The sequence below is a fragment of the Geospiza fortis genome, unplaced genomic scaffold (assembly GCF_000277835.1).
Source record: "Geospiza fortis unplaced genomic scaffold, GeoFor_1.0 scaffold188, whole genome shotgun sequence".
Taxonomy (NCBI): domain Eukaryota; kingdom Metazoa; phylum Chordata; class Aves; order Passeriformes; family Thraupidae; genus Geospiza; species Geospiza fortis.
In genome coordinates, this window is record NW_005054337.1 from 1,105,506 (window position 1) to 1,128,445 (window position 22,940).

Here is a 22,940-nt window from a genome sequence, read left to right on the forward strand (position 1 = left end):
GAAGAGGTAATTCGTGGTATTCACACAAAGGGCAGTGACAACTCTCTCTCCATGGGGTACAAAATGTTCTGTGCTTGGTTTTATGAAGATTTGTGGCCCACTTTCTGCCCAGGGAAATGGTGGCTGCTCCATTCCTGGAAGTGTTGGATGGGGCTTGGAGCAACCTGGGATAGTGGAAGGAATTCCTGTCCCTGCAGGGGTTGGAATAACATGCTCTGTTATGTCCCTTACAACCCAAATCCTTCTGTAATTCTATTACTTAAGTGCTTCCTTTTGGCGTTATCCTTTGGTCTGTACATTGTGATGCTTTAAGTACTTACAAGATTATAAAACAAAGCTGCAAAGAGCTAACAAAGGTTTGTTTAACGGGCAAAATATTTTCTAAGTTATGAATTTTTTTTTCCCATTTAACTTGACACTTCCAAAGGTATCCGTGTTCCCTGCTGAATGGCAATGCAAGTGTCTTAAACCTCAGTTGTGATGGGAGACTGATGCTGACAGCCCCTCTGAAACAAGAAATGTCACTGTCAGTCATTCCCTCCTGGGACGAGGACAAAATCCACCCAGCAGAAGTTTTGGCACGCTGGGGGTCCCTCCCAGGCGCTCCTGGCGCTGAGGATCCCTCTCGCAGGGCTGGATCTCACAGCTGAGGAGCTCCAGCTCACGATTCAGCCTCTGGCCGTGCAGAACTCGCAGAAGTGCTTCATTTCCGAAAGCAAAGGGAGCGCAGCCCCCTCCGTGCACACACAGCTGTCAATGGGAGTGAGCGGGGCTGGGCTGACTTCACCCGGCCGCTCTCAGGGTGGGAAGGAGCCGCCACTTGTTGCTGCCTTCTAGGAAATCAGCCTGCAGCCTCCCGGACAGAGATTTCATTTTATTTCATTAGCAAATCCCCTAAAATCCGTGTGCTCCTGCCCATAGGAGCAGCCTCCTGCTTTCCACGCTTGTTTTTGGCGGCGGGAAGGGGCCAAGCCGTGCGTGCGGAGAGGGAGGTGGGGGAATCCCATCCCTCTCCCCCGGTTCTCCCTCCCCTCCCTGATCCCTCCCGACTGCTGGAATTGCGATCTTGGATCGCTCCGAGGAGCGGATGAGGCGCCAGGGCAGCTCCTGCCCCTGTCCCAGGATGTAGCTGGAGCCGGAGACTCCGACAGGTCTGTGCCTCCCTCCTTCCCCTCGGGGCTGGGTTGGCAGGGATGCCCAGGAGGGGTTTGCTCTTTTGGGGCATGTGTAGGTACGGCAAGAAGGGAATTTCTGCAGGGTTTTGCTCTCTGGGCAGCTTGGAGCTGGTGCAGTGCTTGGTGCCAGGCAGGGGGGACAGGTCCCATCCTTTAGGGTGAAGTGGCTTCAAGGCACATTCCCTGACATCAGCCTAAACACTGCCAGGATCTGGGGCTCTTCAGGGGCTGGGGCTGTGAGAAATGCACGTTGTTTGCTGGTTTGATCTCTTCTTTCCTTCTGTTTTGTGGTTGATAGTACAAAACTGTACTATCCTCTAGGATATTGTAGGATATCCTCTAAAATACTGTACTGTCTGTTTAAAATACTCTACTATTTAGGATATCGTCTAAAAACTGTACTGTCCTCGAGGATATCCTCTAAAATATTGTGTTATCTATCTAAAATACTCTACTATTTAGGATATCCTCTAAAAACTGTACTATCCTGTAGGATATCCTCTAAAATACTGTAGTGTCTATCTAAAATACTCTACTCTTTAGGATATCCTCTAAAAACTGTACTATCCTCTAGGATACTGCAGCCAGAGAGTGCTTGGAAGGGTTTGTGACCTGTGTGGGTTTTTCCCACCTGGAGGTGTGGGTGGGTTCAGCCTGATGGGCTGGGGGAGCTGCAAAAGCTCAGCCTACAATGGAACTTTTTCCTGACCTTTTCTTTTTAGTCTGGTGCTGCTTCCACTTTTGTTCAATAGTGGAACTGAAATAGAGGAAGTTTCCAAGAGAAGCTGGAAAGGGGTTGATGAATTTGTGGTTTTTAGTCTGTTTTAGGTCCTTTAACCAGCAAAGCACTCGGGGAATGTGGGACAGGTTTATTCCCTGCCTCGGGCAGTCCCCGTGTCTCCTGCAGGGCTGTCCCTGGCACTGCTCGTGTGCCCAGCAGTGAGTGGGACATGAGGTGACATTTCTTCTGCCAGCACTCCCGTGCAGAGACAGGGATGACCTCTGGCATGAGGAAATGTCCCCAAACTGTGACCGTGGGGGATGGAAATAATTCACAGTGCCCGCAAATCCCCACCTTTAGTCCTGATGATTTAAATATGTGGCTGGCATTTTTTTCCTTAACTAAAGTGACTACTTCTAAAATTTCTTGTACAAAAAAAAGGCTTCTTTGACTGCCTTAACCTCCAAATCTCCTCTGAGCACACAGCTGGAGCAAGTGGAAAGTGGTGTGCTCCCCACACACCCCTATTTTCCAGGCTCTGGAAATACTCACCACTTGCTCCATGTGCTGCTGTCTCCACATTCCTTCCCTGGGGTGAGTAACAGGAGAGAGGCACCAGAGTGCTGAGGGCTCCCTGCCTGCCAGGCTGCTGTCCCTGTGATCCCCTCAGCCCCAGGGGCCACGCTCAGCCTGGCTGGCACCGCTGATGGCAGAAGTGGATGGGGAAGGACCACAGGATCCTGGAGTTGGGGCTTGGGATGTGGCAGGGGAGCTGTGGAGAGGGAGCTCCTCCAGATGTGTGACTTCCACCACTTCAGACAGGAGCATTTCTTATTCCTGATTTACAGGTAGGAAAATGAATGTTGGAGAAGAGGCAGAATGGTGATGGGTTTGCCTCTGAGATGGCAGAAGAGACGAAGTCTCTTTTTTTGAGAAATAGAAAAGATCCACACCCTGGGATCTAACTGTGCCCAATCTGGGTTAAAGCCAGGATTACTGTGAGGGTGCTGGGGCCCTGGCACAGGGTGCCCAGAGCAGCTGTGGCTGCCCCATCCCTGGAAGAGTCCAAGGCCAGGCTGGATGGGGCTTGGATCAGCCTGGGACAGTGGAAGGTGTCCCTGCCCATGGCAGGGGGGGGATAAAATGAGCTGTAAAGTCCCTTCCAGCCCAAACCATTCTGTGATTCTTTGATAACATTGAACTCATCCTTACTGACACAACAGGGTGGAAGCTCCTGCCTGAAACAGAGCCTGCAGTAAGCCCAGATCAGTGCAGGCTGGAGGAGTTTATTATTCTGGACTTTGGATCCCATATAACCCCGGTTAACGTGAAAAGATCCCACACAGTCCAGTGCTTTTGCCAGAGATTGGCATCCTGTTTGTCAGCAGCTGCACAGAAGTTTCAATGAAATCAAGAGCAGTTTGGTGGCATTGCAAAATGGCAAAAATGACGTTTTAGTTCAAGGAATTTGAAAAATGCTGACTTTTTGCTGCTGTTTGGCACACACACCTCTGCAGCCAGGGCAGGCTCTGCTTTCCTGGAGGTGACAGTCAGGGTTCTGAAACCCACCTATCAAATGTTTGCTGTTTTTTATAAACAATGACCTCATTTTATTAGCTGGAAAAATAAAGCAAGTGTCTCCCATGGCTAAAGGCTTCGGTTACACTGCAGTTGTTCCATTCATCTTCAATTAAAAAAAAAAATCACAGGCAGAGAAGGGTGGTTAACAACTCCCTGTTACAACTTGCACATTTTTCCATTCATTCTTCCAGCAATTTTGATCTGATTTAAACAGATCGTGCCTGGGTCACTCACTCACTCATGTGCATATTTATTTTTCCTTGAAATTGCTACCAAGCTGCTGTGTTTGAGGGGAATCAGGCACTTGCCAGGAGCCTCTGCATACCTGTCCATCAAGGTGAAGGGAAGGGAAATGTCACTGCAGGAGCGAGTGCAGGGCTGGTTCTGCCAGAAGCAGTGAGGCTGAAATGTGGAGCCCAGAGATGACAAAAGGCCAACAACAGGTGCTTAAAACCTGGCTTGCTGCGAGCCAGAGGAGGGGGTGGCACTGCTTCCACCAGGGTGGTTTTCTGCTGACCCAAAATTCCTGACCCAAAGTGAACAGCACTGAAATCCAGGCTGGAAAGCCAGCTCTGGGTGCTCAGGGTCCATGGGCTGAGGCTGGCAGTCAGCTCTGGCCACTCTGCTGAGGCTATTTCTGAATCAAACTGCCATGGGTAAGTCTGTCCTGTCTGCTTTCAGTCTGTTCAGGTGAACAAATTAAAGCAAAACTATCCCAACAAATCCTGGATATAACTTCTTGGGAATGAAATAAGAAATAAACCCCTTCTTTGTAAGCTGTTCACATACAAACTCCTCTGGGTCTGTGGATCCCTCCTGCTGCAAAATTGCTTTATCACAGCAAGTGATGTCATTAAATCTGTGGTTTGAGGAGCCTGGCTGCTACAGAGTGCTTCTCTCTGTGCTTTCCCCCTTGTGATTGGTGTGTGTGTGCCAGGGACATGAGAAACGTGCTGTCTGTATACCTGGCATGATTGTGGTCATGATAACCACAATGAATTACTTCTGTACAGTTTAAACCAGAAGTTATCCTGGAATTTCTGTGTCCAGTCATGTGCCAGGGTTGTTGATTTCCATGGTCAGAGCAGAGCCCATCACTGGGAGCTCCAGTGCTGGGACTGTCCTGCCCAGAGAGCAGTGCCCAGCCCAGGCAGGGCTGGAGAGGAGTGTTCCCCACCAGGTTTATAAACACAGTTTAGTCCAAGGCACTGAACAGCAATATCAGAGGGACTAAAAAGATAAAATAATGTGTAGGGATTGCAGGAAAATCTGTGTGTTCTTCACCATCCTTCCAGTGCCGTCAGTGATGCCCAGATCTTGTGGTGCTTTAAATCAGGACGGACAAAAACCTGGATTTTGATGTGGTGAAATACAATTTTTACTTCCCCTTCTTGACATTTGCCCTTTTGTAGGTCCTGCTCACAATGCTGATTCACACTTGGTTCTTTCTTGCCTGCCTGCCTGTGGTGAGCCATGTCTGGGGACGAGTGGGCCAAGGTAAGGAGCCTGCCTGCCCTGCTGGGGCTGTTCCCCGAGGTTTGTCTGCCCTGGGACAGCCCAGCCCTCCCTGCTGGCAGTGACAGCATTGTCAGGGGCATTCCCAGAGCCAGGCAGCATTCCAGGGGGTGCTGTGCTCTGCTGTCTGCTGGCGAAGCTCCAAACAGCCTTTCCCAAGCATGAAGAGCAATGTGGGGTCAGGGGCCCCAGCTGGGAGAGCCCCTCCATCCCTCCCCACCCTGCCTGACCTGTCCTCATCCCTGGCAGCAGTGCAGCCCCTCAGGGATGCATTTCAGCCTGTGCACTGCAGCTTCCTGCTCTGGGAGTTTGTGGCGAGATGTGGTGCTACATCTGGGTGAGAAAGCATGAGGTGATTCCTCCTGTACCATCCTGCTCCCCTGAGTGACCAGAAAATTCCTCCAGCACCTCAGCACAGCCTTTCTGATGGGGAAGAGCCACCTTTAGGTTATGTCTGAAGAGCACAAAGGTTTCTAGAGAGGTGGTGGCCCTGCAGGGCTGGGACAGATGTGTCTCCTGGCTGTGTATGTTCCAGACTTCTGCAGTTAAGCCTGGGCTTAACTCCCTGTGAGCTGGAGAGCAAGGTTACAGCATCAAACAGTGCACATCTAACACAGGGCAAGGAAACAGTGGAGCTTTCATGGCACTGGGGACCATTTGCATCCAGCACATAATGGTGCTTTAGAGGATGATGTCCTTTCTGGTCTGTCTGGGGACATTCTTGTCTTTTTAGCTTCTGAGCTCCTAGAGTGATGCCCAAGGAGCTGGACCACACTTGGCCAAAAGAAGTCAGCTCCATGTTTAATCTAACTATGAATTCCCCTCATTGTTCCGTGATCTTTTACCATTTCTCTTAGGCATGATTTTAGGATTTGCTTTTTGCCCTTCACCCCTCTTTCCCCTGTTTTCTTTCTTCCTCTTCAGATTTGCCTGGGGTGAGATGTGAATCTGAGCTTTGTTTCCCCAAAATAGTTATCTGCTTGTTGGGCAGCCTGCAGGAAGTCTCTGCAGGGAAAGGTTAAGGCACAGATGTTGGGCTGAGACAAGCAGGAACCTCAGTGCCAGCTCTCACTGCTTTCCTGGGGGGTGACATCATGGCAGGGATGTCAGGAGGTGTCAGGGCATCGTGCAAGACCAGATTAGGGAGCTGAGGAGCCCTGGGTGACAGTTTGGCAGCATGGAGCAGAAACTCCAGGTCACTCTGAGATTTATTTTTCTGTAATTGTAAAGGGAAAAAGGTTGGTAACAGCTGCAGATGAGGGGGAGCACTTGGGTGCTGATGTTTATGGTCTGCTCACTCACTGCAAATTAGGGCATCCTGCTGGAAAGGCAGCTCTGGGCACAGTGTCAGAGGGAGGGGAGAGAAATCTGCTGAGTTGCCATCCTGCATCCAGCTGAGTGAAGAAGTTTCATATGGTGACATTTGTGTGACAGGAATCACGGATTCAAGGAGTGACACATGGGCTCAGCCATCTAGCTGGGTTAACAGATAGCTGTGAAATCTGGAGGTGATAAAGGAATGTGCTCTTTCTTCTCTTTACCTCCTTGTCTGATACTATTTTTTCCCTCAGGATTTGTCATTTAGCTTGCAGCTCCCTGCAGCAAACTGATACAAGCTGGTGCCCGTGAGTTATGGTCCTGCCAGGAGCTGTTATTTACACTTTATCAGCTTTTCTTTCTTTTTTTTTTTTTTTTTCTTTCCTTCTTTCTAAACCAGCTGGTCCTTGGAGCTGCCTCTGAAATGATCATTCTGCAGAAGTGTGGCATCCATCACCTGGGGAATTCCTGTATTTCTCAGCATCCCAAGCCTACTGAAGAGCCTTGCTTGAGCCCATTTGCTGCCCTCCCATTTCACGTGTTTGCACTGAACACCCTTGCTGTAAAAAACCACTCAGCCTGAAAGCTCCTGGGAGAGCCCTTCAGGGCAGGAAGGGTTCAGAGAAAGCCCCCACCTGTGGGGAGGCTGCTTTACCCTTCTGCAGGGGTGTAAATGAGAAACTCCTCCTTGCACAGGAGGCTCCAGGCCTGCAGAAGTGCAAGGGGACTGCAGGGGCTGCCACACAGCCCCAGGGGATGCTGTGGACTTGCCTGGCCTGGGGAAGGTTCCCTTTGTACCACAACCACTGCCATGTCCTTGGGGGAGGCAGCACAGTGGGGTTTGTTGCAGGAATTGCAGCCACAACAGCACGGCCACGTCTCCTCTCCCCAGGGTCGGGCCGGCTGAAACTCACTGTCCTTTCAGAAGACAGGCTCCAGATGAAGTGGAAAGAGACTGAGGGGAACATCAGTGGCTACAAAGTTCGGGTAAAGCCCATGGCAGGTACGTGCTGACACCCTGGGCTTGGGTCCCAGCAGAGCTCAGCAGGACTCAGCTCCACCTGGAGCACAACAGCGCCTAAAAATGAGAAATGAGCATTATTGAGACCTTAAGGGAACAGAGACAAGGCAGAGGGAGTTACCCACAGCCTGCTCTGGTTCCGAGGGCTGGTTTCACTGGGCTGCACGTGCAGCAGTGACAAGGAGCCTCTGTGGCCACCGTGGGAGCAGTCTGTAGTGCCACCCAATGCAGGCACTGTCCCTGTTTCACTCCTTCACAGGAAAGAGAGGCACTTCAGCCCTCTTCATCCTAGGGGAAAGGTTTAGCCAGAAACACTGTTCTTTGGGACTCTGTGAGACAAAAATGAAGCAGGTTCCTTGCCTGGCTCTTCTGTGGAGCTCCCAGCTCTGCCACCACTGCAGGGACATGGCATGGAAAGCCTCTGACCCTATTTGTGTGGGTAGGCTCATCCCTATAGCTCCCTACCCCTACTCCCTGATTTCAGACGTTGAACCTGGTGCTGTTGGAAGGACACGATGTCCCACAGCGGGGAAGAGGGGCTGAGCCATCCTCAATCGTGGCTGGCACTCGGTTCCCAGTCGCTTTCCCAGTGAGCCGGAAAAGGGAGCAGGAGCGCAGGGCGGCAGCTCCTGTGATCATCCACCCGATTTTAGCTCAGCCCCCACCTGTTTCCCGGGCTGGAGCAGCAGGTTTCTCATTCCTTGCCTGCCCTGCTCCTCCCCAGAGCCTCAGCTCAGCAGAGATTGATGAGCATCCCGGGAATGCAGGGAATCCCCACAGCACATGCCTGAGGCTTTCCCTCTCAGGCTGGGGAGTTTCCAGCCCCAGGCAGGAGCACAGGGATGGCTGGGTCAGGAACACATCCATCTCCATCATTCAAAGCTTCAGACCTTTCTATCAGAGGGGTTTAGGGAGCTGCTGTGCCCCTCTGTGCTGGGCAGCAGTCACTGCCTTGCTCCCTCTGCCAGCACAGAAACGCCCCAGCTCTCGGCTGCTCAAGGCATCCCAGTCCCAGGACAGGGTCCAACAGCTCAGTGGAAGGGTCTGGAGGCAGTGCCAGCCCCAGAAATGAGCTGTGCCCTGCAGGCAGCAGCTGCCCTCGCAGACAGATGGGGCAGAGGCAGCACAGCTGGGGTAAGATGAGTCCAAGTGCCAGCGGTGACCTCCAGAGACTCTGAGTCACTTCCTCATTGTGTCACACATGACCTCAACCAGCTGGGTGTTTTCATAAGCACTTGCCAGTCTTTACCCTCTCAACATCAGCTTTTCACTCAACAACTCCTTGGGAAGCTGGTAAAAGTTGCAGTAATACTGCGTAGGAAGTAATTCTCTAATTTGGGCACGTACCAGGGATTTAAAAAACCCACCTCAATCTTCCCAGCTCTATGTTGAAGAAAAAGAGTAAAAAATCAGAGCTCCTCAAAATTTAAAGCATGAATAGGAGCTGACTGCAGTCCCTAGGCAGACATTCCCTGCATTTCAGTGCTGCTTTTGCTACTGTCAGCTTAAATTTAAGCTCTGAGAGGCTCTGAACTGTGGCTTCATCCCACCTCAGGGGACTCGGAGCAAGAAGTCATGCTGAAAACCAAGACTCCCAAAGCCACAGTGGGAGGGCTGAGCCCCACCAAGGAATACACCCTGCAGGTCTACGTGCTCAACGGCTCCCAGGAAGCCCTGTTTGCCAAGAGGAAATTTGTGAGTAAGTGGAGAGGGCTAAATTTTACCCCTCAGAGCTCCTGAGGCTCTTGGGGATGTGGCTGCTCTGGCACGCGCCCTGCAGAGTGCTTGGCAATCCCAGAGCCTGGTACTGTTTGGGTTGGAAGAAGGGAGACGGGGAAGACACAGGGGATGAGGGAGGGCCTGTGGCTCACAGGCCTCTCTAGATGGGCAATTTCTCTATTTTTGGTGTTCTTACAGTAGAGGAGCTCAGAAATGCATCCCAGACTAGAAACAACCGCAGGAACGCAGGAGCTGTGGCAGGAAAGAATCTCACCTCCTCTGCAGCTGAGCACAGTGGGGTGGCAGAGACCACCCCACCACCCCTGAACACTGCCCTGTCACACTCAGGTGGGTGCTCTCACCATCCTGGGGTCACAGGGGGTTGATTTTGAGCCGCAGTCTGTGCCATGCTACCATGGCATTCAGCTGTCCCTAAAACCATCCCCATTTTCTCACCACAATCTCCACTCATCAGAGATATTCTTGAGTGAGTCTTGCTAGCCTGGTTTCATCCTCTGCATAGAATTCTTAGCTACAGAAACACAGTAAACCACCTAAAAATATTTTCCCCTCATTCCAGCCAAGCTGAAAATGCACATCCAGGTATCCAAATTCAGTAGATGCAAACTCATCCTTTGACTGAATGTGGATCCTTTGAGAGCAAGCTGCTCCCTGAGCAGCTGATGGTGCTTTTTTCCTAAGCTCTGTGTCCCAGGGCTGGTTGCAGGTGCTCTATGAGAAGGATTTCCTCAACCTCCCTGGCTGAGGACTGTATGTAACTACAGATTCTCATGTTTCCATGGGCTCAAAAGGGAATTCCACCTGTTGATGGAAGAAAGATCCACCAGGGCCATTATCCAAAAAGTCTTGCACTAGCTCAGGGTGTTTGGAAGTCACAGATTGCTGAGTTCTGGAGAGCAACTGGGTATGAGGGGGCACGGGATGTTTTCCCTGATTTATATTTTATAACCATTCATTGTTTTTCATCGTTGATGATAATGGGAAGGACACACTTGTTGATGTGACCCATTTTTAACATTAGCTCCTGAGCTCACATGCAGCCCTCTCAAAGAGGTGAATGAAGGTGGTGACAGTCTATCCACCTATTTCCATAAAATTGTAGAAATTTACCCTCTCTGAGCCCCCTACACCTGTGCCAAATGTGGCTTAAATCAGCTGAGGAGTGGGGTTGCATGGGGATAACACAGTTAGGGACAATGGGACTTTTCTCTTTGGAGCACAGCAAAGGACAGAGCTGAAAGGAAAAGGCAGAAGGGGATTCAGCCAAAGAGCTCAGGAGAAATGACAAGAAACCAGCCCAGTGTGGAGGCCAGCATGACAGAAACAGCATCAACAACCCCAAAATCATCCCAGCACACTCCTGCCGACGCAGAGCGAGAGACTCCAGGAAAAGAAAAACCCCCAAAGGATTCACTGAGACGAGGTGAGAGGGGGTTCAAACATGTCTTGCTCCTTCTCCCCTGCTGTTTTCCCTAATGCTCACTGAATTCCAGCTGTCCAGCCCACCCTAGGACCCCCAGAGTACAGAGCTGCTGGTTGTGCTTCCAATCCCCAGCTCATGCTTTGGGAGCTGTCAGAGCTCACTGGAGAAATTTGGAGTCCTGTAGAAGAACATGAATTCTCAGGAAAGCTGGAGTTGGGCCATAAATTCCTTCCAGATGATTTAATTTATTGATTTTAATTGATTTGGCACCATTCTCTCTTCACGTTGTCATCTCCCCCTGCTTCTGGCAGATTCATGTAAGCATTTGTGTTCTTCAGCAGAGCACCCCCAGGCATGGACCTTTCCAAGGAGTTTCCTTTCCAAGCACCAGGGGTGTTTGTTACCCAGCCTGCTCCTCCTTCTGGGCTTGTTCTTCGTGTTTCACAGATATCTGATCCATGAGGATCCTCCAGAGTCAGTTGAGATTGTGATGGCTCCCAGCTCTGCTGAAATGGTGGGAATGGGATGGGCCAGAGCATCCCCTTTGGCCCAGTAGAAATCCTTGTCTGTGAGAGGAGACACACCTCCTTGGAGCCTGATAAATCTTAGTGGGATCATCTGTTTCCCCTCCACCAAAGATGGAAAATTCCCCATCTGAGAAATACTCAAGGAAGATGCATCCAATTAGCAAAATGCCTTATCTTATCCTCTGCTGAGCTGAAGGCCTGGCGTGGGGAGGAAGGCAGAGCTGGAGTATCCATGGTGCCAGCAGGTTTTTGCTGAGAGATTGGATTTAATATAAAGCCATGAAATAATTGTAGCCCACAGGGGATCTCGTGATGGAATGGAATTAAGCAATCACCTGCAATTCTTGGAGACTTAAGCTAGATAAAAGGAAGCACTGGGCTGGGGCAGAGATGGAATGGAGCTGACAGCTTGCAGAGAGCAGTGCTTGGGTTAGCACATGCTTCCTGGCAGCTTTAACCCCTTCTTTGCAGAGGTGCAGCTGCACATCACTCCATTTCGAGGTGCTGGGATGGGTTATCCTTGGCTCCATGGTTTTCACAGGATGCTGACATGTGCCAGACTGGCAGATGGTCCATTCTACCATCCAGACAAGGCCTTGCACAGCAGATTTGATTTTTATCTTGAAGCTGAAGCAGGTTTTCCTCCTCACAACTGCTCCTCTCAGTATCCAACCTTTCCCCTGCAGGCTCCCAGTTTCAGTGTGACACTCCTGCCATGACTGACATTGTCCTGCTTGTGGATGGCTCCTGGAGCATCGGGCGCAACAATTTCAAGCTCATTAAGGAGTTCCTGAGCAATTTGATTTCCCCATTCAGTATTGCAGAAGACAAGATCAGAGTAGGTAGGACATGGTCCTGTTTCCTGACCTTGGGATGTTGGTGTGTGAAGGGGCCTTGGTCTCTTGTCCCCGTGGTGATGTGCTCCTCTTGGGAGCTGTTACTTCTCTAGGATGGGGTGCTTGAGCTGCTCTTGGAAGCTTTTCCCATCTGGCAGCAAGCTCTGGCCTCTAGTGGCCGTGAAAAATATCTGCACAGTGAGCGGCAGCGCTGTCTTTGGGCAGCCCTAGGTCGGGTGGTGATGCTGAGACACTTTTGGGATTTGCTGCCATCTCTGACGAGGTGCTCAGCCACCAATGCACTGGGTGCAGTGGCAATGCCCCACTGGGGCTGCTGTGAGCTCAGCAGGGAATGGGGCTGCTTCCAGCTCTGTGTGATGCTGACAGCCAGGCTGTACATGAAATGGGATGGTTTAAATCCTTCTCAGCCCTTGCAGCTGATTGTTTGATCTGGATTCACCCTGACACCTTATCAAATACCTGTGGTGATCATGACAGGGGTGTGTACCCCTATACCCCGTGGGGTCTGAGGCATCACTTTGCTGCCAGCATGGCAGGACCGAGAATCACAGAATTGTGGAATATTCTGATTTGGGAGGGACCCACAAGCATCATTGAGTCCAAGTCCTGGCCCTGCACAGAACACCCCAAAGATCCCACCCAGTGTCTGAGAGCATTATCCAAACATTCCTTGAGCTCTGTGAGGTCTGGAACTGTGACCACTGCCCTGCGAACCTGTTCAGTGCCCCACCACCCTCTGGGGGAAGAATTTTTTCCCAATATCCAGCCTAAACCTCCCCTGACTCAACTTCATGCTATTTCCTTAGAACCATGCAGAGAAGTGGAGTTAGAAGCCCCATCTGCTCACCCCAGGTCCCTGTCATTATTTGGTGTCATCTTCCCTGCCAATCCCAGCAGCAGTTCCCAGAGTGGGGCTCCTGCAGCTCCCCTGGGCTGGCTGGATGCCCACGGCTCCTGTCTTCCCCAGGGCTGTCCCAGTACAGCAGTGACCCCAGGACAGAGTGGGATCTGAGTGCTCACTCCACGAGGGAACAGCTGCTGGAGGCTGTGAGGAACCTGCGGTACAAGGGCGGCAACACCTTTACAGGTAACTCCACCTGGCAGGGCTCTAAACAGTGGGGGAAGCTGTTCCCATGGATTATGTGCTCTATAATGTGCTCTGTGGGGACTGTGACCGCTGAGGAGCAGGGAAAACAGTAAAGGCATGGGGGTTTTTTTGGAAGGCTGTGGCACAACCTCCATCTCTGCCCCTCCCCAGGTCTGGCACTGACCCACGTCCTGGAGCAGAATCTGAAACCAGATGCTGGTGCCCGGCTGGAGGCTGAGAAGTTGGTAATCCTCCTGACTGATGGGAAGTCCCAGGATGATGCCAACCTGGCTGCTCAGACCTTGAAAAACCTGGGCATAGAGATATTTGCCATTGGTAAGATCACAGCCATGGATAAGCTGTAGGACAAAGCCAACCTATTTTTGGTCATCTTTAAATTGAAGGTTGTGTTCCCTCAACTTTGACAGAAGCATCCTGAGGCTGTAGAACTGAGGTGGTGGGTGAGACCTCATTACATTGTGGCTCAGATGAAAATTAACTCATTTATTCAGCCCAGGCAGTGTCTTGAAAGGATATTTTTTTTTGTAGAAAGTATTCATATGAGATTTCGCACCTCCCATCTAACGACCATTGGGAGCCTCAGGGACCAGTGCCATGAAAACAATATTCTCAGCTGTGGAGTTGGGCAAGAGAACATTGTATTGGGGATGGCAGGGGACCTCCTGTATAATTACTGCCTCTCACAACTTCCCATTTCTCTGAATAACAACATTATCTGCTTTTCACTGTCTGCCAGCAACACCGAGACACAGAATGGCCTTGAGCAATTCTGGCCTTGAGTAGCACATGAGGTCTGCTGGAGAATGATACATGAGCAATAAAGTTACATTAAAACTCCCCTAAAATTGCAATCTCCAAAAGTTTAAGTGCTAATTTATGTTGGGGACATGCAAGCAAGGGTTTATTGTATAGGGTCATGCAGATAAGTGGCATTTATGGAGGGAGGAGAGCTGCTGAGCCTCCTTGGACAATGTTAGGGAACCTTGAACCAAGCTCTGGGAAGCAAAATGAGTTGTACTGTGGAGCTTGGTCAGCAGAGAGTTAATGAGGAGGGGGAGCTGAAGGATGGAAGATGCTGTGAGATGGAGAAATTCTGTTACATAAAAGGGCTGCTTTTTACTCATCCCTGACTGTTGAAATGCAATGTGATGTTCTGACGAACAACAAGCTCTCTGTGGGGAGCGCTGGCACCTCATAAATATAAAATGGTTATTTGTTCATTCAGTCCCTCATCTGTTTATGCCAACTGCCTCTCAGGTTGAAAAACATCTACCTTTCTGACAGCCAAGCCTGCAAGTGGTGAGGAGGCAGGAAAACAGCAGGAAGATTCACCAGGCTGTCTCCAGGCCACTAAAAGCCTTCTGAGCTGAAAGCTCTTCCCAGGCTGGGCTGAGGTGGTTGCTGCAGGAAAAGACACCTCTGTGCTGGGAGAGCAGGGTGGTGGTGAAGTCCTGTGTGGGGCATTTCTCAGCCTGGTGTCACAGACATATTTTATGAAAAATCCTTTTGTTAGGATCTTTTGTCCTGAGAAGCTGAGAGGCCTCAGAAATGAAATGTAAACAACAATTATCTGCTGCTGTGGAATGCAACAAGGCGCAACTTTGATTGGTCTCATGTGGTTGTTTTTAATTAGTGGCCAATCACAGTCCAGCTGTCTCAGACTCTCTGGTCAGTCACAAGATTTTATTATTTCTATTCCTTGCTAGCCTTCTGATGAAATCCTTTCTTCTATTCTTTTAGTATAGTTCTAATATATAATTTTCTTTTGATATAATACATATCATAAAATAATAAATTAGCCTTCTAAAACATGGAGTCAAGATTCTCATCTCTTCCCATATTGGGGATGTTTGCAAATTCAAGTTCTCTGGCAGCAGGGGTGAAGAACACAGATGAGGCGGAGCTGCGGCAGGTGGCCTCGGAGCTGCTGGAGCTCACTGTCCACAACGTGCTTCCTCCTGCTGGAAGGCTAAATCCGCCTTCCAGGGCTTGTTTCATACCCCTTTGCTGTTATGTTCTAACTTAGAAAATGTAGCCCATTGCTTCCATTCCATAGGCTATACCTTGACCTGTCCTATTAGCGTGGTGGGGCTATTGCGCTCACTGTTGGGCTTTCAGGGGCGGTGGGCTGTTTTGGCAAGGAATGATCAGGTATATCATGGATCATCAATTACAGAACAGGCTCCTCTAGGTGGGTTTGGGGCACCGCCAAGTCCTTAGAGATTTAAGTGTTGGTGCTTGTAGTTCTCGGGCAGATGCTTTAGTAGGGGTAAGCAACAAGATTTAGGGCCAGGCATAGTGGGGTATCTAATCCCAGTTTGGGCCCTGGCTTTCGTGGAGTTCAATTAATCGTTGTTCTAAGATCTTTGATGGGGAGGCCTTATTGGCATCTTGGGCTTGTGACAGCTGAGTTGCTTTTTAATCTTAGCTACTTGGATAACATGTGACCACTCTTTACACCGTTATAAGGTTAATTTGGGTCTCCTGTACGACCGCAGTGGCTGGCACAGGATTTACCAACCCTAGATTCCTCGGAGCCGCTGGAGCTCACCGTCTACAACGTGCTGGACTTCCCCCTGCTCAGCTCCCTGGTGGGCAAGCTCACACGGGTCCTGTGCACCAGGATCAAGGAGAGGAGCCACAAGGAAACCACAGGTGAAGCGGGGCCTCCCTTCCTGCTGTGTTGTTGTCTTGTTGCAGGGGTTCCATCCTGTTGTCTCCTTATCGCAAAAGTTTGACACCTTCTTGGTGGGCAGCTCCTCAGAGCATTGTCTCTTTCTTCTTCACAGCCATGGCCTGTTTAAGTCAGGCCTGTTCCTAATCTTTGGTAATTGGCCCAGCTGCAACTCCTTAGGAGTGAGGTTACTTTCTGCACTATCTTTATTTTTCTTATATTCTATCCCCCCACACTGCTGCTCACCATGCCCCTTCCTCTTGGAGGAGAAAATCACCTAATGACAGCAATTACCATTATAGGGAATTACCATTATATTCCTTCTCTCTTCCTTTATCGTAGGGTGCGGTAAATGTGTTGTATCCATCTCCTTTTCTGAATTTCTTCCAACCATAAAGAGGCAGAAAAAGTAGAAGAACTAGTATGAAAATAGGAGATTTTCTAGATGTGAGTGGAGCAATAGGATGAGGAGATGATAAAACATCTATATGCATTTCTTTTTTCCTCCACTAAACTTTGAATGTTGGATCTCCAAGGCATTTTCAAGTTCAAATCAAGCAGCCATTTCTTTCCCTTGCTAGGGAGCAGTTTGCATGATGAAAGCATGAAGAACCCCTCCAGATGCTAGCTTAGATCCTCAGGAGAAATACTGTGTACATATTTCTATCTCTTTTTGCTCTAAGATTGACCGAAGCAGAATGAGAACATCTAAATTTCAAACATAATTTTATTTTAATGCTCTGGACATTCATGTAAATAAATTCATTTATTCTTACTGATTTGTATTTTATATAATTAGACATTTTACAAAGATGAAGGTTAAGCTGAAGAAAAAATAGTTTCTTCAATAAAAACCAAAGTAATTTTTGCTTGGTAATTTTGGCAAATTTTTGTGATTGAGGAACACAGACTTGTGTTGAAGAATTATTTGCAGCACCCAGCAAAATAAACAGCCTGTTTTTTATGGAGTATTTATGTTCTCTGTACACCCAGTTTTAAAATATTTCTTTCAGAGCAGTCTGGAACAGTTTCTCTACTCTATAGGGAAGGAGACTGCAACTTGATTTGAAAAATGTCACTCATATTTATGAGCTGGAAAGTATGTTTGGCATGAGAAGTGTGAATGTAAGAAAATAACTGCGTTTTTAATTCCTAGGCAGCACTGTGAAAGACACCCCTGTGAGCACGGGTCCCCAGCTCAGCCCAACTGACCTGAAAATATCTGCTGTGACCTCCAAGAGCATGCACTTGGCCTGGAGCCCTCCTCTGAGACCACCAAAGAAATACAGGGTTGTGTATTATCCATCCAAGGGTGGGACCCCCAAAGAGGTGAGAGACCTTTCCCTGGATACCTGAGACTGCCACAGCTTCCAGATGGTGGCTGGGAATTAAAGTAGGCTTGGATGGACAAAAGGAGGGTGGGAGTGGGACATCAGTTAAGCCAGAGGTGAAATTAAATGTACAGTGAGTGTAAATGTGATGAGGTAATAGGGTGACAAGGTTGATTTTTCTCTTAGCCAGTGTTATCCCCTCCCTAAATCATGTGTTTTGACTCAAAGAGGACACTCAGCTCAGAGATCTGTCCAAGGATACTCATCTGTGATGGATATGATTAAAAAAAGTAAATCCAAGTTGTGGATGATTTTCCATTGATTTCAGAGAGAGCATGACTAGAGTTTTGCGCTCAGTGCTTGCACAAATCCCAGGCTTAGAGGACAGCAATCCTTTCTGCCTCTCACCTCTCTGTTTTGGAGAGATTTAGCTAGCACAAAGCACCGAGGGAACTGCGCTTCATGTTTCTGGGCACAGATCTGCCACAGGGGAGCCACACTGGCCAGGGATGGCCACTTCAGCCATTCCACTGAAGAGCAGCAGCACCTCCCTGCCCTGACAGCCCTGCCTTGTGCTCGCAGGTGGTTTTAGAGGGAGCAGTGTCCTCCCTGCAGCTGTCCAACCTGACCTCGCACACGGAGTACCTGGTGTCGGTGATCCCCGTGTACGACAGCGCCGCGGGGGACGGCCTGAGAGGAGTCACCTCCACCTGTGAGTAGAGAGAACTGTGCTGGTGGCAGCCATCTGCCATGGGACCCTGGAAAATGCTAAAGACAGATTCTGAAAATGTTAGGCTTTGTGTTTTCTCAGACCACTGCATTTGCCTAAGCGGTGTGAAAAATGACATAATTGTTAGATGTGATGATTGTTTAGTAATTAAATATAATTATTATATAATCATAGGAAGAATCATGAGAAACTATGTTGAAAACTTAGGAGAGCTACGTTTAGCTGAAATCTATGTATACAATAGAACAATATAAGTTTAATAATTAACATTGAAGTTATATAACGATAAAATATAAAAACTCATTCCTCTCAAATGTATGGAGAAATCAGATTTGAGGTGAAAACACCCCTGATTTCCAGAGCTCTTAATAAAGCACCTACATATAATTGCCTATGTGATTATACGTTTCCGAATGCTAACAATCTCACACTGGAGCCTGGCTTGGGTATTTCCCAGCTCAAGTTCAGCCTGCCTACAGCTCTCTTTGGAGAGAGCTCATCTCATCTCTCATCTGTGGAGATGCTCAGAACTCAACCAGACAAGACCCCTGAGCAACCTGTTCTTTGAGCAGCTGGTTGGGCAGGGGTCCTTTCCACCTATGTCATTCTGCAAAGCAGAAAGTGGCAGTAACACACCCTGCTAGAAATATATTGTAACTCTTTGCTGCTTTTTTAAAAATGTTAAATCCATGGTCTCCAAGTGAATTAAGCTCTCTGTAGCATAAAGACTGTGCTAGACATGGGGTAAGTGCCCACCAGCTTGCAGTAGCTGTTGTAAAGCCAGGTGTCCCCTGGGTTTTGAGTTGTTTCAGGCCTCATACACTGAAGGTACCTTTGTGCCTTATTTTTCCCTTTAGTGCCTTTGTCTTCCCCCCGCTCCCTGCGTGTGTCTGAGCTGAGCCACAACAGTCTGAGGCTGAGCTGGGAAGCAGCCCAGGGAGCCACACACTACCTGGTGCTCTGCTCTGCAGCCCCTGATGGAGCAGAGGACTACACAACAGAGGTAGAGTTTGTGACAATGGTGATAACATTGTTTTTTCTCTGTCTGGGCTGAGTTCAGTGCTAGCTCTAAGCTTTGGCAATTGGTATCGTGTGGTCAAAGAAAAAAGTGTATCAGAATTATTGCCAGAAACAGCTTTCACAGAAGATTCTTTTTTCAATGGGAAATTAAGTCAAGGGAGAGATCTGGCTGCCTCCTGGGGCCCTGGAAACCCAGGCACTGAACTCACATCCTTGCAGCCCCAAGTGTAATCCCTGCATCCTCGAGGCTGTACATAAACATCTTGACTGTGTGTATCTTTAAATGTTAATTGAAAACGTGTTGGGGCGGATTTTGCTGACATCTGAAAACAGATCTACGACACTGCAGATGAGTAAAACAATGCTTGATGAATGGAAAATCCTCAGAAACATCTAAGAACCCTTTGTTGTGCATGTTAATGCCTTATCTGGAGTACCTGTAGGCTGAGGATATGAATTTAAAAAAAACAAAGTGAGTGGGGAGGAACATTTATTGCCTCTTTGACTGAGATTCCCCCTTTGAATGCACAGCAATAGGGACAGGATGGTTTTCAAACCAGAACAATTAATATTCTGCTTCCAGGGCATAATCATGGGATTTTTATAAGATCCAGAACACTTGAAGCAACACCAACATTCAAATTTGCATTTCAGCATGCCAAAACATTTCCACAGTTTACCTGACCTACTCCCTGCAAGAGTCCAATGCTCCAGACCTTTGGGATGTCTGCAAAACCATCATTAAAATGTTCCCACCTTCTTATAAACTGTGTTCCAACGGGTGCAGCCTCCTAAATGTCCCCGTGGTGGCTTTCTGCAGCTCGCAGGCAGCGGGACCAGGGCTGTGTCCGTGCTGTGTTGGCAGCAGATGGCAGCAGCTCGGCAGCGCTCCTGCCACAGCTTCCCATGGCTCTGGGAAAAGCGGGATCACGGCTCTTGGATGGTCCCGATCCAACCCAGAGCAGCGTTCTGGTGTGAGGGACTCAGGGCTCTGCAGAGCAGGGTTAGGAGGGGGTGCTGGCATCCCCAAGGGTTGGGTGTCAGAGAGGCAGAGCACTGCAGAGCACCTGCCCAGGTGGGGCAGGGGCTGGAGAGGAGGAGAATGAGGGGAGACATCATCGAGGGGAAGGGAGGGCCAGTCCCATCTCTGCTCTGTGTGACAGGAGCCGAGGGAGCAGCTGGAGCTGTGTCAGGACAGGCTTAGGTGGAGATCAGGAAAGGGTTCCTTACCCAGGGGGTGGGTGGGCATGGCATGGTCACAGCAGCAGCATGACAGAGGTCAAAGAGAATTTGTGCAACACTCTCAGGCACCTGGTGGGGTTTTCCTGTTCAGGAACAGGATTTGGACTCTGCTGATCCTTTTTGGTCCCTTCTAGCTTGGGATATTCTGTGATACTATGATTCTAAGACCATTCTAGAGCGGAGATATCCCCTTACTGTAACCAAAGGGTTCTTGTGTCTCTGTAAGGTCCTGCTCTCTCAAATGCAGTGGGAGGTACCCTAGAGCTGAAGGGTACCCTAAACCCCCTCTCTGTTGGCAGGTGAAGGTGACCAAGCCCGAGGTGCTGCTGGATGGGCTGTCTCCCAGCACAGGGTACTCCGTGGCAGTGTATGCCATGTATGGGGAAGATGCCAGTGATCCAGCCAGCATCCAGGAAACCACCTGTAAGTGCTGCTGCTGCTGCTTATTGAGCTGTTATTAAACACTCAAGGCAGGAGAGATGTTTTCAGTGAGGTGCTTCCCATATTGTTCATGTGGCTTGTGCACATGCTGCCTCTTTTCTGCTGGATCTGAAGCAAATATTGGTCCCCAAGGGGATCTCTAGTTGCAGGGTAAGCTGTGAAAAAGAAGTGGTGCTCCCCTGGTAGTAAAGGACCCCTGAAAGAGGTGTTCCTTGAAGTCTTTGTTGTCTGGGGGGCAAAGGCAATCATCTGGCTGTTTCTTCACCTAAATCTGTGGCAGCCCTTTGTAGCCTCCCAGATGTGTGTAGTTGATGCCTCAGGGTTTAGCTTTTATATTTTTCTGATTTAGTGGGTAGATCTGAGCTTCATATTAGGAGATAGTAAACTCTCTTCACAGAGTAGGGAGAAAAAAATATTCCTTCTCTAGCTGGGGACCAAGGACAACTGATCTAAATCTCAGGCCCAAGAGCCTAAACAACAATGGGCTAAAGAGGGAAAAACAAGAAGGCTGGGACTTCATAACCTAAAGCTATAACTGGACAATTAACTCCAATATGCAAATGGAGCAGAACTTATAAAAGTGAGAGACCCTGTGACTGGTCGTGCATTTTGTGACCACTTTGGTTCATCTTGGGTGCAGCCCTGGCTGAGGTCTTGTACTGCCCAAGCATTATCCATGGAGGCCTTTTAATAAATCCCTACTTTATTCTTTAACTCTGCCTAGCCTCTCTTCTAGGTCAGCCTTCACCAGGCATCACAGCGAATAAAGGGAATATTTTCCTGCGTAATGAACGAGCCTCTTGGTTCAAGGTGGGATCATCTAAGAGCAGCAGGAGGCAGTGGGTGGCATTTGTGCAGCCTGTGAAGGCTGGCAGTGCTGTCACTAACTGTTTTTGCAGTGGCCTTGAGTCCCCCCAGGTACCTGAGCTTCTCAGAGCTGAGCCACGCGTCCGTGCGGGTCAGCTGGGAGCCCGCGGCGCCGGCCGTGCGCGCCCACCACCTCACCTATGTCTCTAGCAGAGGGGGCAACGCTGGGCAGGTGAGTCCTCGAGGGCTGGGGGGAGGAACAGAGACTTGGGGGGTTGGATAACGCCCTGCTCTCCTTCAGCATGGTGCAGGGAGAGCCGGTGTGCTGGCAGAGGTGTAACTCTGAAATGGGCGCTTTTGCTGCAGTTATCACCGCGTGCTGACCTCTCTGCAGCTGTACCCCTAGAGTCACAGGATGGTTTGGGCTGGAAGGGACATCCATCCATCCATCTAGTCCAACTCCCCTGCAGTGAGCAGGGACATCTTCAACTAGATTAGGTTGCTCAGATCCCCATCCAATCCAGCCTTGAATTTTTCCAGGGATGGGGCATCCACCACCTCTCTGGGTAACCTGTGCCAGTGTTTTACCACTTTTGTTGTAAAAGTCTTCCTTATATCTCATCTGAATCTACATCTTTTAGTTTAAATCCAGGACCCCTTTTCTTATAGCAACAGGCCTTGCTAAAAACTCTGTTCCCATCTTTTTTATAAGCTCCCTTTAAATACTGAAAGGTTGCAATAAAGTGTCTCTTTTTCTTCAGGCTGAACAAGCCCAGGTGTCTCAGCCTGGGCTCTCTTACAATGCTCACACAACTTCCCCACTGCAGGTGGAAGTTCCTGGCACTGCAACATCCACTGTCCTGAGACCTCTGTCCTCCCTCACACAATACTTCATCAGCCTCAGATCCACATACGATGAAGGGGACTCCTTTCCAATCACTGGCAATGTCACCACCTGTAAGTAAGGAACAGAAATACTTCTGATCTCAGTAAGCGGTGACAAAGTTGGTTTGTGCATCTCTGAACTGGGATATTTTGAAGACTGGCCCCAGCAGCTTGTGGTCAAAACTCTTGCACAGAGCACAGATGGCTGCTGTTCTTTGTGTGTGGAATATGCCCAACTGTGTTATGCTCAAAATGAGGTGGAAGGGATAAAGAAAAGAAGCAAATGAAGAAAAGCACGATGTATCACTAACCTTGCATCCTTGAGAGCCCTCCTAGCCTTCTTCCCTTCACAAAACCCATGTGCTATCTGTGCTCCCCATAAATGAGATAACCTGTCTTAATTAGGGCTTTAAAAATAATTTACCCCTGTCTGTCCTGATGACTGCTGTCATATGGGTCTGAAGAAGCAACAGACAGGCTGGCCTCAGACATCTGCTTGGGAGATGTTCTGCTCCCCAGCCATCTGCTCCCCGCCCTGGCTCTGACAAGGTGCCGTCAGAACCTGCTCTTCAGCTCCTGCTCCTTGTGCTCCCCTCAGTGAAGGTGCCCCCTCCTCGTGCTCTGAAGGTCACCGAGCTCTCTGGGAACAGCCTCCGCCTGCAGTGGGAAGCTGTGGCTGCCTCGGACGTGGTTGTCTATCAGATCAAGTGGAGCACAGCCAGTGGAGAGAAGCCTCAGGAGGTATGAGCCCGCACACAGCTCTGGGGAGGCTGGGCTGGCTCTGAGCTCACCTGCTGGAGTGGCAGCGAGCAGTGTGAAACTATT

At 49.4% G+C, this 22,940-nt stretch overlaps 1 protein-coding gene and 1 long non-coding RNA gene across 2 annotated transcripts in view; one reads left to right on the forward strand and one right to left on the reverse strand.

Annotated features, from left to right (window-relative positions):
* Positions 1-863: 863 nt before the first annotated feature.
* COL20A1 (collagen type XX alpha 1 chain) overlaps positions 864-22,940 on the forward strand; it is a 53,125-nt gene continuing 31,048 nt past the window's right edge. The window contains exons 1-18 of the mRNA XM_005422157.2: positions 864-1,151; positions 4,890-4,974; positions 7,202-7,312; positions 8,886-9,029; positions 9,248-9,397; positions 10,293-10,493; positions 11,707-11,862; positions 12,845-12,964; positions 13,136-13,300; positions 14,863-14,924; positions 15,523-15,640; positions 16,816-16,988; positions 17,573-17,702; positions 18,578-18,723; positions 20,282-20,405; positions 21,323-21,462; positions 22,058-22,187; positions 22,714-22,856. Coding sequence (XP_005422214.1) covers positions 4,902-4,974; positions 7,202-7,312; positions 8,886-9,029; positions 9,248-9,397; positions 10,293-10,493; positions 11,707-11,862; positions 12,845-12,964; positions 13,136-13,300; positions 14,863-14,924; positions 15,523-15,640; positions 16,816-16,988; positions 17,573-17,702; positions 18,578-18,723; positions 20,282-20,405; positions 21,323-21,462; positions 22,058-22,187; positions 22,714-22,856 — 2,286 coding nt within the window. The 5' untranslated portion in view covers positions 864-1,151; positions 4,890-4,901. The remainder of the gene's footprint in view (positions 1,152-4,889; positions 4,975-7,201; positions 7,313-8,885; positions 9,030-9,247; positions 9,398-10,292; positions 10,494-11,706; positions 11,863-12,844; positions 12,965-13,135; positions 13,301-14,862; positions 14,925-15,522; positions 15,641-16,815; positions 16,989-17,572; positions 17,703-18,577; positions 18,724-20,281; positions 20,406-21,322; positions 21,463-22,057; positions 22,188-22,713; positions 22,857-22,940) is intronic.
* LOC115947994 overlaps positions 15,145-22,940 on the reverse strand; it is a 16,687-nt gene continuing 8,891 nt past the window's right edge. Inside the window, exon 3 of the long non-coding RNA XR_004081852.1 lies at positions 15,145-15,349. This is a non-coding gene — a long non-coding RNA (uncharacterized LOC115947994). The remainder of the gene's footprint in view (positions 15,350-22,940) is intronic.